At 37.4% G+C, this 18,217-nt stretch overlaps 2 protein-coding genes across 2 annotated transcripts; one reads left to right on the top strand and one right to left on the bottom strand.

Moving 5' to 3' along the window:
* Positions 1–144: 144 nt before the first annotated feature.
* Positions 145–4,679, bottom strand: LOC103863399. Its single transcript, XM_009141145.3, has 4 exons — positions 1,414–4,679; positions 1,208–1,314; positions 821–1,117; positions 145–742 (listed from the first exon to the last, which is right to left on the bottom strand). The coding sequence occupies exons 2-4, from the start codon at positions 1,307–1,309 to the stop codon at positions 434–436; spliced, it is 708 nt and encodes a 235-aa protein (XP_009139393.2). The 5' UTR covers positions 1,310–1,314; positions 1,414–4,679; the 3' UTR covers positions 145–433.
* Positions 4,680–4,961: 282 nt separating this feature from the next.
* Positions 4,962–8,911, top strand: LOC103863397 (putative FBD-associated F-box protein At1g05080). The gene is made up of 3 exons (XM_033289234.1): positions 4,962–7,153; positions 7,334–7,542; positions 7,671–8,911. The coding sequence occupies exons 1-3, from the start codon at positions 6,460–6,462 to the stop codon at positions 8,202–8,204; spliced, it is 1,437 nt and encodes a 478-aa protein (XP_033145125.1). The 5' UTR covers positions 4,962–6,459; the 3' UTR covers positions 8,205–8,911.
* Positions 8,912–18,217: the final 9,306 nt, after the last annotated feature.

The raw sequence follows: 18,217 nt of genomic DNA, 5'->3' as shown, positions 1-18,217 counted from the left end.
GAAGTTCTAGGGTCTGATTGGTGACCTTTTCGGGAACAAGTGGAACAATAGGGAAAAAGAATCAAAAGGAATGAATAGGAACAAATTAAAAGGAATAAATGCAGAGAAGGAATGGAACAAAATATTGCAATGAATGGTAACCACTAAAAGGAATGAATATTTTTAATTAAAGTAATTTAAAAACTATTGTTTAAAAACATTTTAAATATAAATAAACTTTCTTGTCCATAGATTTTGGTGTCTCTTCCTTCACACGTATCTTTCACCTGCACAACAAACATTTGTTTCATTTTATTTGTTTCATTTCACGTATCGATATGGAGCTAGATAACCACGCCTATTTGCATAACCAGAATCTACAAGATAATATTTTCCTTCTGGAGGATGAGGAAACATTGGATCCTCTCGCATAGCGGTGTCCAGCACTCTAGAGTCATGTGTTGATCCCGCCATTCCAACGACGTGACGACATGCTTCGGATTGATCGGTTGCATCCTTGATCACTAGTAAGATCCACTATTGGTTCAGCAGTTTGAGTTTCTTGCAGTTGGTCCACCATTGTTATGCCAGCAACATCTAAAGTAGTTTGAACTTGCTGGAGTTGTAGGCCAAGCATATGTGGTGAATAACGTTCATCTTGATCAACATCATGTTCACCAAAAATTTGATCCAACAAATCTTTAAATGGCAAAGGCTTCTTTTGCAAAACATGAACTAGTCTTCCTTTAGTTCCTCCATATTCCTGTGAATAATAAAAATTAGTATAAAACAAATATATCTAAAATAAAGTAATTATATATGATATATAGTAGAGAATTACCGCAATCCGATCACTCCACCAAGTTTCCACCATATCTATTTGTCCAGAAGATGGATCAACAGAAACACCGGTGCGTTTTACCAATTGACTGTGAATATTCCAAAGTTTACACAAGTAACCAATTTTGCTAGTTATCTCTGGATCCCAAGAGATCTTTTCACCTATCAGCTCGAAGTATTTTTTTTCAATTCTTTTTCTAGCTGCCACATCTGGCATTCTACTACGGTAGTCATCGGCTTTTAGCTCCGCAATGACGAGTTCAAGCATAACTTCACAATTCTTATCCTTCCACAGATACTAAAGTATATATGTATTCTTATAATTAATTCACATGTTTCATAGTAATACAACAATGATTTAAGAAGAAAAAAGTGTAAATATGAATACCTGTCCTTCACGAGTTGTTCCGCCATCAGTCGTGGTTCTTGCCTCACCACTGGATTGACGTCCACGACGTTGTGATCCGCTAGTGTTTCTTGAACTTGACATGATATCTAACAGGCACACATAAAATATTCATGTTATTTTCTATCTTAATACTCGTGTATTATACATATAACTTTCTCTTAAAAATTGTAAGAAAAAGTGTGTACCTCTTGCTGTAGAACTTTAGTTGATTGTATTAGGTTATTGAGTAGAATAATTCTCACATATATAGTGGAAACAAAACGTGAAAAGAGTAAAAAAAAATGTTAATTTTTCTGTATAGTTCAACTCACGTTAATAGAGTTTTACCATTTTTTTTATTTTCCATTTTGTTCCTTACCTATATTGATAGGGAATATTTTTCTTCTATTATTCCCCAAATAAAGAGGAATGAAGAGGAATTGTATGTGTTCCTTATATATCAAAAGTTACTTGTGAATGGTGAAAAAAAAAAGGAATGAATAGGAATGAAGTGTTCCCTCTCATTCCATTCCTTTTTAGCGGTCACCGTTCATACCCCTAGAGTGTTGAAGGTATAACCTTTCGTTGCAGCCGTTTTCTGCAAAAAAAAACACATCCATAAAAGTGTTATATATGTAAAATCGTTTGTCAATCCGAGTATTATGAAAAACTATATTATAAAATCATTGTTCGTGAAATTATTCATTAATTTTACATATATTACTAATCATTATATAATAAAAATAGAAATTATACGATGATGTAGTTGGGGATTTGAACAGTATTAAAAATTGAATAAAATTACTAAAAATGATATGTAAACACGTAATCTGATGAGTTCTTTTAAGATTTTCTAGTAAACATGCAAACTAGACATAAATAAAATAACAAAAATATGTTTGGTTTAGTTTCGGTTTGATCACTCTTGAATTTAACTAACTGCTTAAACTTCGCACTACAAGAAAACACAAGATTAACGATGAAAATTAACGAGGAAAACTGGTCCTCGTAAATTTACGTTGACTTTACGAGAATCTTACAAGGAAATTTACAATCAACGTTAGTTCGTCGTAAAATAACGAGGAAACGATTTCCTCGTAAAAACCACGCAAGGTAACTTCGTTTTTACGAGGAAAAACTGTTTCCTCGTAAGCTCGACGTAAAAGTAGCATCTTCTTTACGAGGAAATAGTTTACATTTACTTAACGAAGAATTTTCGAGTCCACCCACTTTGTAATTGTAACACGTTTTTTGTTTCGGCTACCTTACTAAATTCCACATAATCACGAGTAATGAAAATGATGATGTTTCTGGTGATGACGAAAATGTCGATGTATCTGACTGATGTATTTGTGTTTTAATATGACTGATTTTCAGACTTAATCCATGTGATTTGATGGATTTAATCATGAAAATCTATTTATATAATTTAATTTTATGTAATGGGGTTTGAATTAGAAAGAAGAGATTGAGATTATTAGTTAAGGAATTGTGGTTTTAGAATTTGGGGTTTAGAATGGATAGAAGAGATTGAGGTTAAAGGGAGGATGGGGTTGGGGTTGGGGTTTGGGGTTTCGGATTTTAGGGATTTAAACGTAAACATAGTTATTTCCTCGTAAATTAACGAGGAACTTACGACGATTCTTAAAAATAAAGAACGCGGCACTCGTTAATTCCACGTAAGCAGAAATCGTCGTAAAGACCTCATAATAAAAAAACGCTGGCCTCGTTCATTCCTCGTAAAAATAAAAGCGGGCCTCGCTAATTCCTCGTAAATTAACGACGATGTAACGAAGAAACGAAACGGGAATAAATTGGTTTGCCGTGATCAAAGTTACACCTCGTGGACAAATCATCAGTGGAGAAGAACCACCATTGCAAGAAGAACAGATAGATGAAGTTGAGGTACCTGAACAACAAATTGATGACATCCTTCTCATTGATCTGCATAATCATGAGTACGAAGATATTACCGACGATGCCACGGACGAAGCTGTTGAAGACGAGTTTAATGAAAATGATGATGTTTCTAGTAATGACAAGAATGTCGATGTATCTGATTGATGTATTTGTGTTTTAATATGATTGATTTTCAGATTTAATGCATGTGATTTGATGGATTTAATCATAGAAATCTATTTATATAATTTAATTTTTGTAATGGGGTTTGAATTAAAAAGAAGAGATTGAGATTATTAGTTAAGGAATTGTGGTTTCAGAATTTGGGGTTTGGAATGGATAGAAGAGATTGAGGTTAAAGGGAGGATGGGGTTGGGGTTTGGAATATATGAAGTAGAAGATAAGGAAGAAGGGGTTTGGGGTTTCGGATTTTAGGGATTTAAACATAAACGTAGTTATTTCCTCGTAAATTAACGAGGAACTTACGACGATTCTTAAAAATAAAGAACGTGGCACTCGTTAATTCCACGTAAGCAGAAATCGTCGTAAAGACCTCGTAATAAAAAAACGCGGGCCTCGTTCATTCCTCGTAAAAATAAAAGCGGGCCTCGCTAATTCCTCGTAAATTAACGACGATGTTACGAGGAAACGAAACACGGGCCTCGCGAGTTCCTCGTAAATAAAAACACGGGCCTCACGAGTTCCTCGTAACTTTACGAGGAATTTACGACATTTCATAATTTCCTATATATACACGCGAGTTCTCACTTCCCATTTCGTCTCAACTTCCTCTCCCTTTTGTAGCTATGGTACGCTCTCTATTTTCTCTCTAATTTGATTAGTTTAGGTAGATTAGGTGGTTAGTGTAGGAAATTTAGATAGTTTTACGGATTTTATGTTAATTAGTGTTGATTAGGTGGTTAATGTAGAGAACTTAGTTAGATTTATAGAATTTGTTAACTATTGTTGATGTTAATTTTAGGTGAATCATCATCCGTCACACATGCCGACGCGGATGTAGAGAGGAGGAGTGAGGAATTCTACCGGGGATGAACGACCCTTAGTTTTTTTTTTCGTTGGTTGTATTATAAATTCAAAAATTATTTATGTATAAATTATTTTCGTATTTAATATTCTTTTTAAATTAGATTTTTATTAAATAATTAAATACATTGTTTTTTTTTTAATCTGGAAAATATAAACTCAAAGTAAATTCGTAGCTAAATTACGACAACCTTACGTGGAAATTTTACGAGGAATTAACGAGTAAAATATTTACGTCAACACTACGAGGAAAGATTAACGAGTATTTGACGTGGAAACATTTACGTGTTATTTACGAGGAAATGTTTTCAAGGTATTTACGAGGAAATGTAGCGTCCCCCTTACGTGGAAGGGTTACGTGGTTTTTACGATGAATACTTTGCTTCGTCTTTACGAGGAAATGTTTTTTCGTTAGTTTACGACGAATTAGCGAGGAAATATGCGTTACGACGAACAAATAACGACGAAACGTGTTTCCTCGCTAGTTCCTCATAAAACTGATTTTACGACGAACTTACTACGAATTTCGCCGTCGTTAATGTTGTGTTTTCTTGTAGTGTCGATGTAAATAAAAATTGTTACAAAGCCTAAATCTTATTTTCTTATATATCCCCTCGAAACTTGAAGTAGCACAAGATAGTACAATAATGCGAGATTGAGTGTTAGGTGCGTTGATTGATAAAGTTGTGAATATGATGAGAGCGAAACGACAAAGATTTGATCCTACGTGCATCAGACTGACACGCTAAGCTGGGTTTCCAAGAAACTGTGAATCGGAACCAAACAATGTGTTAGAGAGAGATATACGGATATTGTGATCAGATTATAAATGTACCTGTCTGTTTGGTTTTTGGTTAACCGATACATTTCACTGTAGAGACCGAATGAACCAATCATTTGACTGATTCCTCTATCGATTGTTGAGAGTGTGACTGTGGGGGGACCTTACCGAGGCAAAAACATGAAGCAAGAACATGGGTGACTGAGCATACCATTTATAAACTTCAACTACAGCAGATAAAGAAGGAGATAATTGTTTGCGATTGTCAAAAGTGTGGTCCAGTTATGATATAACCTCATGGGGGAAGAAAGAGATCGCTATCATACTTATGACTTCATATTGAATCACAGATATTTGAGGTAGATTACACAGCTAATAGATGCAAACAATACAAGCATTCGCTTTGTACTACTTATGCTTTTACAATAACAAACTAAATTTTTAATAGCTGCTTTACCGAGAGCCATTAAGAGAAGAACCAAAGAAATTTGAAACTGTATCTCTGTTTTGACAAAAAAATATGTGTTCTGTCAAGATCTAATGCTTCATTATGAGGTTTTTTTTTGTGTAACGAGTGAGAGTGTATTATTTCCCTTGATTTATACATTGTGCACACTATACATTTAAAAGCCAAAGGAGTTACATTGTATATTTGTATGTAGGATTATCCTAGATATTCTAGACTGTACACAAACATAGTGTACGTACGATTTTATATATGAATCCTCAGATTGAAACCTAGTTGAAATTAAAGAAACAGAGGTATGAAGCTTTAGGACATTGCTTGTGCTTGAATGTAATAGAGTCTCTGTAATAAGGTCGAAAGTATACAAAGCTGGATGTGAAGTACAATTCTCCGTGAACCTCTCATAAACAATTAATATGCATCAGCCTCTCGAGATTTTGCACTCAAAACGGTTTCAGAATCATGTATAAAACTATATCACCAAGTGCATGGAACAAAAGATTCACGAATCCTCTCTATAATTGGTTTCATAAATGGTACTTAGGCACATATCATTTGTAGAAGAGCTACATATAATAATCATCACATCTTCACCAAAATACTACTCAATAATTGATGAAAAAATATACTACTAATTGATTTAACAAATAGCACAACACCGCCTACAAGGATCCAAAACCGAGAATGGCTCTACAAGATTTCATATGAGAGAAGTTATAGCTAGTGTTCAATATCTGAAGCATAACGCTGAGACTTCAATATGAATTACTAAATGAGACTAACACGATGGACACAGCCACAAGTGATGTTATAGAGGAGAGCATCAGCAAGCAGAGCCTTCTCTTGGTGATAGACAAACAAACAAAATCAATCCCACGTGCGTGTATATATTAGGTTTTGGTTTCGGTGTCGGTGATCAGCTTTTTAATTTATTTTCTTATTTTTATATAAAAGTTAAACAAACAAAATTAATCCCACGTGCGTGTATATATATATCCTAATTAAATCAAAACCCTCAACGATAGCCAAAAGCGTTGTTGGTGTAGTTTCAAAGGGAAAAATATGTTAAGGCAGCTTTTATCAGGTTTCAGCTCAATTCATGTTGGGTTGCAGGTGGGATATTTGATTTCGATACTAATAGAAAAAGGGATTCCGATACTGTTAGAACAAACATCCCGACGATTCCCAAAGAGAAAAGTCAAAAGTTTTGGGGTAGAAGACAGGATAAGTGCGTTACCAGACGATTTGCTTGTGCGGATATTGTTGCTTGTGCCAACAAAAGATGCAGTGGCTACTATGATTTTGTCAAAGCGATGGCGGTCTATTTGGACGATGGTGCCAAAGCTCGACTACTTAGAGATGATCAGTGATGATACAAACAAAGTAGTTATTGGCGGTTTACTTGGTCGTTTACTTGGTCGTTTACTTGAGCGATTTTTTGTCAGAAGTGATCAGAAACGACTGTGGCTTTTGCGGTTTATCGACGAGTCACTACAAGCCCATAAGGCACCTGTTTTAGAAGCATTAGCTATAGGAGTCGATAGAGGAGGTCACGTTGATGTTGTTGATGTTGGAAATTGGATTAAAAAAGCGGTTCATAGTAGAGTGCGTGAGCTAGGGTTTATTCTCAGATGGTCCGCGGAGCCTACTAGGTTACCTAATAACCTTTACACATGTGATACACTTGTTTCTCTAGGTCTTTCCAACAAGATTCTTGTGGATGTTCCTTCTCCAGCATGCCTCCCATCCCTCAAATATCTTATACTTGACTCTGTGGTATACAAAGATGAAGATTCTTTGGCTCGATTCTTGTCGAGTTGTCCTCTTCTCAAAACTTTGATTGTGGAACGACACCACCAAGACAACGTAAAAGTTTTCAATATAAAAGCCCCATGTTTGGTGTTTTTATCATATCATTATGTGAAACTAGAACCACATGGCGAAGCAATTGAGGGAAGTTTAGTAATAGATTCTCCGGCTTTAAGGAAAATCTTCATCACAGATCACTCGATAGACTCTTACTCGATCGAAAACGAACCTCGCCTTGAGAAGGCAAATATCAACTTCCGTTGTTACCCTGATGACAGGTTTAGGACATCTATTTCCTCAGTCATGTGTCTCGAATTAGTTTTGAGCTTTGCAACGGTATGTGGTGCTCTTTTCAGTTTCATCTTTTTTATTTTCTTCATTGGCATTGTTGTTACATACCTGAGAAAGAACATATGTATAAACACATCTAGGGTTTTACTTATGTGTTGTTGTGTTCATTGCAGTTTTCCTGGTTTAGCACTATTGGCTACTCTTATCTTATGGAGTGTAAGATAATACTTGTACACGATTTAGACTGGTTACAACCACTAATGTTTTTGCTTCAGAATTCTCCTAATCTAAAAGTTCTTCTCATCGACAAGGTTGGTACTCTAATTCATTCAAGTAATAAAATAAAAAGTAAATGTGATTCACAACCCTTGGGGATTGCTTCACAGACATTCATTCAAGTTGCGGAGGAGTTGCCACTTTCATGGAACCAACCAAGTTCTGTTCCCGGATGTTTGTCAACCCATCTAGAGATCTTTGAGTGGAGAGAATACAAAGGAAGAAACGAAGAGAGAGAATTCATAAACTACATCTTTGCTAACTCTAAGTGTTTAAAGAGAGCTGGATTCTCTCTGAAATCAACCGGCAACCATAAAGATAGAAAGAATATGAAAGATTTGGAGTCTATGTATAGGGTTTCCACATCATCCCAGCTTCTATTTTCCACTCAGGTGGAATATATGAGTGTTTCAGGTGAAACAAGGGAGTGATTTTATTTCATATGGTTCATGTGTGTTTGCCATTAGTCAAGTGGTTTCTTCTAATCATTTTGTTGTATGAAACCAACTAATTTTATTTAATTATATTGTCCATGTTTGTTTGCCATTAGTCAAGTGGTTTCTGTTAATCATTCTGTTGTACTAAACCATCAAATATATCGGGAAGAAGCACACATTGACTTTGTGGTGTAAGTATTGTATATCAAATCATTGGTGTTCATACATGCAGTGTGTGTATATACAGTATACACAACATATGATACATCTAGAGTCTATAGATTCCGTGTTCCAAAGTATCAGATTTTGAATTTGATTTTTTTAAGAATGCAGTCATGACTTTGAGTTTGAATTTCTTAAAAGTAAATATACGTGCCCATTTTGATAAACAGTAAATAAAAAGCACGTGTATGTGTTTTTTTTTTTTTGCTATGAAGGTACGTAATTTGCTAACAATTTTTTTTCTATGAACGTAATTTGCTTACAAATTTAGAAGTGCTTAGTCAAAGCAGTTAATGCTGCTTAGTTTATTTGAATACAAAAGTCAAAGTCTCAGTAATGCTGCTTGGTTTATTTGAATACAAAACTCAAAGTCTCTGAAACGTTCTTTAGTTTTGTATATAAATAAACCCTAATTGGTCACATAAGATTCTATTACAAGCGGAGCATCGGAACAGCGAGAATGCTGTGCATAAGTGTACAATCTGTTAATCTTTTACCAACCGCTTCTGTTACACAACGATCACAGTGTGTTACACACGAGTTCGAGAGAAAGAATAAGATAGACGTTTCAGGCTTATAAACTTATCTGAAAATACTTTTGTATTATTGAGATTCGGTAATATGTTTACAACAGATGATTGATCTTTATATAGAGATCGAATCAATACAAGTATAAGAGACACAACTCTTTATACTAAAGGACACAACTTGAAGAGTTACAACTCTTTGTGTAATAACATAAATAACTAACTTATGTAAATGTATCAAGGAGAGATTAGATTATATAGTTTAACACTCCTCCTTAATCATATCTCGACTTGACTCCAAGCTGCTTCCTTAGATCTTCAAATCTTGAACCACCCAATGCCTTTGTGAGAATGTCTGCGAGTTGATCATCCCCTTTGCAATACTTCAGTTCAATGATTCCCTTTTGCTCAGCTTCCCTCACGAAATGGTACTTGATCTCTATGTGCTTCGTCCTTCTGTGTTGCACCGGATTCTTCCCAATTGCTATTGCTGATTTGTTGTCACATAAGATCGGAATGCCTCCTTCAAACTTCTGACCAAAGTTTTCAAATAGTCTTTGTAACCACACTGCTTGATTTGCTGCTGCACACACGGCTATGTACTCTGCCTCAGCCGTTGATTGCGCCACTGTTTGTTGCTTGCTTGACTGCCAACAAAACATGGCTGATCCAAGAGTAAACACATAACCTGAAGTGCTTTTCTTGTCTTCCTTAGAACCACCCCAATCGCTGTCCGTGTAGCCTAGAAGTCTTGGTTCTTTCACGCTTGTGAAGTACACTCCAAAGTTTGATGTTCCTTTGACATATCTTAACACCCTCTTGGCTTCTTGGTAGTGCTTCATGCGAGGTGATGACATGTATCTTGAGAGATAGGCGCTTGCATACATCACATCAGGTCTTGATGCACACAAGTACAAAAGCCCTCCAATGATGCTTCTATACTTAGTCGGATCTCCATACTCCTTGTCATCCTCAACTCCTTTTCCTTGTGGTGTAAGTGGGTTGCTTACACTCTTGCTGTCTCGCATCCCAAACTTGTCTACAAGTTTGTTTGCATACTTTTCTTGTGAAAGAAATATGCCTCCATCGTCTTGAATTACTTCCATTCCAAGAAAGTAGTTCAACAATCCAAGATCCACCATCTCGAATTCTTTCTTCATGTTCTCCTTGAATGTGTTGATGCTCTGAATGTTGCTTCCTGTGATGATTATATCATCCACATATAGACTCACGATCAACACATCTCCTCCTTGCTTCATGATGTATAAGGCCGCATCATTCATACTCCTCTCAAAACCGTTTTGAAGAAAGTATGAATCTATCCTTCCATACCATGCCCTTGGGGCTTGCTTTAAACCATATAAAGCTTTGTGTAGCCTTAACACCTTGTGTTCCTTCCGTGTGTCACATACCCAGGCGGTTGTGTGACATACACTTCTTCCTTGAGGTCGCCATTGAGAAAGGCTGACTTCACATCCATCTGATACAATTGCCACTTCATCTGAGCCGCATAGGCAAGTATGGCTCGTATTGTATCATGTCTTGAGACAGGAGCAAACGTCTCAAGGTAGTCAACACCATACTCTTGAGAGAACCCTCTTGCAACTAGCCGCGCCTTGTGCTTGATGTGATTGCCGTTTGCATCGGTCTTGATCTTGTAGATCCACTTCACACTTATCACATTCTTCTTCTTTGGCTTGTCCACTAGTTCCCACGTCTTGTTCTTCTCAATCATGGCTATCTCCTCATTCATTGCTTCTCTCCATTCCTTGGTACCACACGCTTCATCATAAGTGTATGGTTCTTCATTTGCATGAAGACAAGCTTCTATAGCTTGAGCCGCTTCATCAAGCTCTACTCTCGGTGCCCTTTCCATGATATCAACCATGGACTTGAACTTCCTTGGTGCCTCAGAAGTTTCTTCATCTCCACTACTAGTATCATGATCATCATTTTGAAAAGAAATAGGACTGAAAGTACCTCCAAATTGTTCCTCAGGACTGGATGCACCTTCGGTTTGTTCCTCAGGACTGGATGCACCTTCGGTTTGATCCTCAGGCGAGTGAGAGTCTTCCATAGACAACTCCAATGTCTTCCTCACTTCTTCTTGCCTTTTCCAATCCCACTTCTTTCCTTCTTCAAACTCGACATCTCTTGATACTTCAATCTTCTCATTCTCCAAAATGAGAACTCTATAGCCTTTGGATTGGTTGCTATATCCAACAAAGACTCCACGCTTTGCCTTGACGTCTAGCTTCCTCCTCTTTTGATTTGGGATATGTATGTAGCATATGCTACCAAACATTCTCATGTGTGACACATCTGGCTTGTGTCCACACCACTTCTCTATAGGAGTGACATCTTCTTCTATTGCCTTTGATGGCAGACGGTTTTGAAGATATGAGGCAGTGTATACCGCTTCTGCCCATAACTTGAGCGGTAAGTCTTGTTCTGCCAACATAGATCTAGCCATCTCCACCAAGTCCTATTCATGCGCTCCGCTACACCATTTTGTTGCGGTGAATAAGGCAAGGTGACTTGCTTATTGATTCCTTCTTCTTCACAGAACCGGTTGAATTCTCGTGAAGTGAACTCACCACCTCCATCTGATCTCAGTGTCTTGATGGTACAATCCGACTGCTTCTCCACCATTGCTTTGAACTTCTTGAACAGTGAGAATGTCTCTGACTTTTGCTTCATGAAGTATACCCAACACATGTGAGTATGATCATCCAAGAATAGCAAAAAGTATCGGCTTCCATCAACAGACTGGTGCTGCATCGGCCCACATACATCCGTATGTACAATCTCAAGCTTCTCTCTTGTCTTAGTTTGAGATTCCTTTGGGAAGCTTTTGCGTGATTGCTTTCCAAGTCTACACGCCTCACATGCTTCCTTCTTGACTTTAAACTTTGGTAATCCCTTTACCAAGTCTTTGTCTTGCATTTGTTGCAACCTTTTGTCGCCTACATGACCAAGTCTCTTGTGCCATGTCTCCATCTTTCCTTGCTCACTAGCGCTCAAGGCCTCTTCTACCTGAGCCGAACTCATCCTGATTCGATAGCTTTTGTGAGTCATTGGGATATCCATTATCCTCCTTCCTTTTGCATCATCTATGATGCATCTCTTCTCTTGGAAACTCACCCGGTATCCGCTTGAAACAATTTGTGGAACACTCAACAAATTTTTTGCCAAACCCGGAACCAAGAATACATTTCTGATGGTCTTCTTGCCACCTTTGGTCATGACGGTAATGTCTCCTTTACCGGCTGTCATGACTGTGCTTCCATTTCCAATCTTTATTGGAACCTTGATACTCCTATCAAGCTTTGAGAAGTAACTCTCCTCCTTTGTCATATGATTAGTTGCTCCACTGTCTACTAACCAGACATCTTCCATCACTGTTGTTGCTGCTTCGCTCGCACTGAACAACATGTGATCTTCATTTGAATCTTCTTCGAGACTCACATGTGCCTTCTCTTTCTTCTTTGAGTAGCACTGATTTGCAAAGTGGCCTAACTTGCCACAATTGTAACACTCCTTGTTACTTCTGTGATCCTTCTTTGGATCTTCCTTCTTCTGTTTCCTCCAACACTCGCTCTCATTGTGGTTGTTTCTCTTGCAGAAACCGCACCACTTCTTGCCTCCTTGGCGCTTTGAGTTGTCTTGTGTAACACCAGAATTTTTGTGTTTAACACGAGCATCGAATGCTCCTTCACTGGTGCTTTCTTCTCTTGCAGCCAGCCTTGCTTCATGAGCCTTCAAGATCCCGATCAACTCTGTCATCTTTGTTGAAGTCAAATCGCTTGTTTGCTCCAACACACTGACTATGCTATCGAACTTGGCTGGGAGAGAGATGAGTATCTTCTGTATGAGTTGAACATCTGACTTCTGTTCACCATGATAAGTTAATTGATTTGCCAATTCAACTATCTTATCTGTGAAGACCTTAATGTCTTCATTCTCATACATCTTCAGATTCTCATACTCCCTTCGCAATGTTTGAAGTTTAATCAAACGAACTTGAGGAGAGCCTTCATACTCCTCCTTCAATGCATCCCACGCCTCTTTGGATGTTGATGCTGCTGCAATCCGTGAGAATATATGATCCGATACAGCAGTTTGCAAGATTTGCAAAGCCAATGTATCGTTCATCATCGCTTCTTCTCTAAGCGATCTTGCCCTTGCTGTTTCAGGGGTTTCATCCACTTGTGCTGGTGGGGCTGCTACGCCTTCTTCAACCACAGACCATAACTTCCTGGTCTTGAGAATGGTTGTCATCTTGATGCTCCAGAAGTCGTACTTCTCTCCATCAAATATGGGGATTACTTGATTCTTCATCGTTTCGAATGATTCCGAAATCGTATGACAAAATCCTCTAGCCTCCTTTTCTCCACGCCAAGTGTTTCTCTTACTAGTGCTTTTTTCTTTGTCCTCTCAAACGTAAAGCTCTGATACCATGTTAATCTTTTACCAACCGCTTGTGTTACACAACGATCACAGTGTGTTACACACGAGTTCGAGAGAAAGAATAAGATAGACGTTTCAGGCTTATAAACTTATCTGAAAATACTTTTGTATTATTGAGATTCGGTAATATGTTTACAACAGATGATTGATCTTTATATAGAGATCGAATCAATACAAGTATAAGAGACACAACTCTTTATACTAAAGGACACAACTTGAAGAGTTACAACTCTTTGTGTAATAACATAAATAACTAACTTATGTAAATGTATCAAGGAGAGATTAGATTATATAGTTTAACACAATCTGCATTCAAATGTTTGGGACCAGTCAAGCTCTAGGCGGTGCATCAAATCGAATTGGTTTATTTTGATTGTTTGTGCCTGTACACAGTGATAAAAAAAACATACTTGACTTTGTTAAAACCGTTTTTGATAGACAGAGTAAAATGTTCATTTTGATCAATACTGAACTTATCATATGATTACTAAAGCTCTAAACTTGTTACTCTCTACCTCCACCTAAACTTGTTACGTACTCTCTACATGTACTTAACCTAATTGCATTCTACGAATATTATAATGATGACAGTGTAAATAGATTCTAAAGCTCAACGAACCTTAGCGTTTGGCATCGGTAAACTGCAAGTCTTTGACTCTTTGCTTAATGTCTTTACCAATTGAAAAGAAAACTTCCTCAACGTGTAGGTTATAGTCTTGGCACTCTGCAAAACCAAACTCATCAACGTTAATTAACTAAACAAAAAGAGTTAGACACGCGTAACAAAACTCCACGCAGATGAAGATACATGGGAAGGGTAAAAGAGAAACAGAGAGAGACATGTTTGCTTTCAACCTTGTTCCCCACTAGAATCTTGTTGACATTTATCAGAAGCGTGATGCTCAATGTTACGGATCCAATTCCTTATTATATCTGTATTCGAAGTTAAACGCACATGAGGTCTACAGAGGCTATAGCAAGAATCGAACTAGTTAAACTGTAAGTTTAAAGAAAAGAAACGACTCACTGTTGAAAAATGATTCATTGGTGACTGACGTGAGACACAAGAAAGATCCCCATGGCTTCACGGTAGAAAGAAAGAAAGAAAGAAAGAAAGAAAGAAAGAAAGATAAATAAAAGAAAAGAGAAGACATCTCTCTCAGTCGCTACGCGACTGAAGCCGCGCAAGAACTAAACCAACAAAGGTAATGGTCATCAAGAACAAGGTTGACGGTGGCGAGTTCGGAGGAGGAGACGATGGCGACTGTTTAGGAAGCGCCGCAAGAGGTGAGTTCGGAATCGCCGGGGACGTGGAGACTGCAACCATGCGTAAGGTTGACGGTCTTTCCGGCGGAGGAGGAGAGGATGGTGACTGAAACGCCGCAAGAGGTGAGTTCGGAATCGCAGCCGCCGGGGACGTCGTGGATACTGCAACCATGCGTAAGTTCCTCTCCTTCAATGGGAAGCTCACTGTATCTGGTGCTTTTGGGCCATTCCTCCTCTCTTTCGTGAAACTACCAAAGGGATTCATTGTTTCGATGGAAGATTCAAGTTTTTCCTCTCCCTCTCTCTTTAAGTCAACTATACACTTTATGAATAGTGCGGGTGTTTATGATTATTTTTTATTTAGCTTACTAAATACATATATATTTTCTGTTATAAAATGAAAAATGTTTAGTAAAAATAATAATTTCTATATCTTCTATAATTTTCTAATTTAAATGTTAAAACATAATCAAAAAGATTATTAATATTTTATATTTTAAATATTTGACGGTAGGTTGCACCAAGTGTTCCAACCGTAAGCGAAAATTTTGATTACATTTATCAATGAATTATTAATTTATTTTGGTAAAAAAAATTCTTAGAGACATTACAGAAGTCTATATCCAGAGATATTAAAATATTTTTATTTATCTATATTTTTTTTTTATCCTAAGACATAAGGAAACCACTTACCCTAAGGGCATCATTATCGGTAGGGACATTTTCAGGGTTCTTGAATTTTTTTTTCTTTTTTCTGATTAAAAAACATAAAAATGAACCAATCACAGGCTACCACCTGTCAGTAAGACCCGTAAACAGTACAAGGACCAAACGAAAATGTTTTTTAATTAACAAACTTCTCTTCTCGGTTTTACAATTTTTGTGATCCCTCCCTTAGCGCAACAATATTGCAGGTCCTTGCTGGTGTCCTTAGGAGAGGAGGGACCACAATTTGGCAAAACCAAGAAGGGACAAGAGAGAGAAGTCGTTAAATAGGGAATGTCCTTGCTGCATCCTCTACACTGTTTGCGGGTCCTACGACACGTGGTGGTCCGCGATTGGTTGACTTTTAAAAAAAAAACCCAGAAAACGGAAAAAAAAAGAAAAAAAAAATTTAAAGACTTCTGTCCGATAATGTTGCTCTTAAGAATTCACCTAAGATACACCAATAATCTTGCTCTAAAGGTCTGGAAGCTGGAGGCCAGTGTTCCACTCTTAACCAATAAGATTTTTCTTAGGTTAATTTATGTACAACAATTCTCCATTATTTATCGGGTTCATGTTTGAAGACAACGAATAACATGTATTTTATTTCTTAGGATTTCTTAATTTTTCCATCGCAAAAGGTTCCTTGTCGTGTTGTGTGTGAACGCAGCATTGTCTCGCTTATTGTGTATGATGGCATGTCCTGAACCATCAAACTTGCATATGGTGTTCCTGTTTAAAAGACACAAGGCTTTTGTGGATTATGATTTATCACATGTGTCTCGACTTCTCAATTTTTCTCTATCTGAAAAGAATGGGATATACCATATCTGTCAGCCTGATGGTCAACCGATTGTTGAGGAACCGCTGAAAGAAATTTAAGTAAGCATACGATTTGACAAGCAATGGAATAAGAGATATGCTCTCACGCAGGTCAGTCATACCCCTGATTGTTTTCTCTATTTTGGCGTATTGTGAGTAAGTTTGGAAGATTGGAATTGGTTTGTATATTCAAGTTATTCTTAGTTTTCTTTATCATTCTTGTCTTATACTATGTGATGTTCCACAGCGGTTTCAGTTGAAGGAGAAAGGCTTGTGGGTGAAGCATTGAGAGTTCCCACCGTAAATGTTTGATATTTCGATCTTACATTTCTTAATAAAGATTAAGAAATTATTTTTGGATGTCAAATATATTCGACCTTTTAATTTCGTAAGAGTAATTATCAAATACAAACCTCAAGATTTATTAGCATACTAACCTTTGTGTTAGATTTTTCCTATGGTAAAGTTGGTTTTTAGTGACACTACACATGTCTTCGTCGATGAAATATAAAAATATATCCATTAGATATTTTATCAAGAAACTCATTAGAGCAACATTATCGGAGGTTTTGGTTTGGTCCTTAAGAAGCGGAACCCACAAAAACACTAAAACCAAGGAGAGAAGTCGCTAAATAAGAGGCCTTTTGGTCTGGTCCTTGTACTGTTCGCGGATTGTAAGTGTTTAGAATTGCTTGTTCTTATTGATCACAATACATAAGTATTTATACAAGAACCATAACCGACTTGGTTAGGATAACTATGACTCTTAAATACATCATTATCTTAGATTTGTATATATCTTCAACTACTATCATCCTTATCTCCAATACTCCCCCTCAAGTTGGGAATATGAAAATTTCTTACTCCTAACTTGAACAACAAGTTTTGAAATTGCACTCTTCCTAGCGCCTTTGTTAAAACATCCGCCAACTATTCGTGTGTACGAACATGTATCGTTTCCAGCAACCCTTTTTCAATAGCATCTCTTACTTGATGACAGTCAGACTCAATGTGTTTAGTTCGTTCATGGAATACTGGATTGGCTGCTATGTATATAGCTGACTTACTGTCGCAAAATAACTTTGACGGGCTTGTTTGCTTAGCTCCCAAGTCACACAACAACCTCCGTAGCCATTTTATCTCTCTTGTTGCCAATGCCATCGACCTGTATTCAGACTCTGCAGACGAATGTGACACCACCCCCTGCTTCTTAGTTCTCCACGAGACCGGTGCCTCCCCCACAAGTGCTACGTAAGCGCTCAATGATCTCCTTGTGGTGGGACATGCAGACCAGTCTGCGTCGCAGTACACAGATAACCTCATGTCACCTTGAGAACTCAATAAAATCCCTTGTCCAGCAGTTCCTTTAAGATACTTCACAACCCGCAACGCTGCTGCCCACTGCACCTCTCGCGGCGTTTGCATGAACTGTGACAAGATGTGGACAGAGTAAGATATGTCTGGCCTTGTTATAGACAAATAAATCAAACGCCCAATCAGCCTTTGATATTAGGAGTTTTCAAGGCTCCTAAGACAAATGTTGTAGTATAAATGATTGTCGAACCAGTTTTGAGGGATATCAAAGCACCGAGAATGCAAGTACTCACTTAATCTAAGTGCAACCAATGATTTAGATGGCTTTTAACTACTACTAAACTAGAAAGCAATAACAGAATGATACTTTCTTGACTAAGGGAAAAGAGAACTCATGGGCATAGGGATTAGACCTTGGGTGATCAAGTATCGAACTAAGGATGGCAAATGATCAATCAAACTATCAACCTTAAGCCTAGACACAATTCTAAGCAAGCTCTATGTCTAGATGAATGCTCATTTGCTAACATATCTCAAACATCAAATGTCTTTGGTTGAATAATATGAAAGCAATCATTACTAACAAGTCTATTAGCTATCTTAGCATCTTTAACAACAAATGTCTTTGGCAAAGTATACTAAAAGCCTAGGAGAGTTGTCTCGGGCATTTCATCGAACACC

The sequence above is a fragment of the Brassica rapa genome, chromosome A04 (genome assembly GCF_000309985.2).
Source record: "Brassica rapa cultivar Chiifu-401-42 chromosome A04, CAAS_Brap_v3.01, whole genome shotgun sequence".
In the NCBI taxonomy this organism is placed as follows: Eukaryota; Viridiplantae; Streptophyta; class Magnoliopsida; order Brassicales; family Brassicaceae; genus Brassica; species Brassica rapa.
This window is presented reverse-complemented; position numbering and strand designations above follow the sequence as displayed.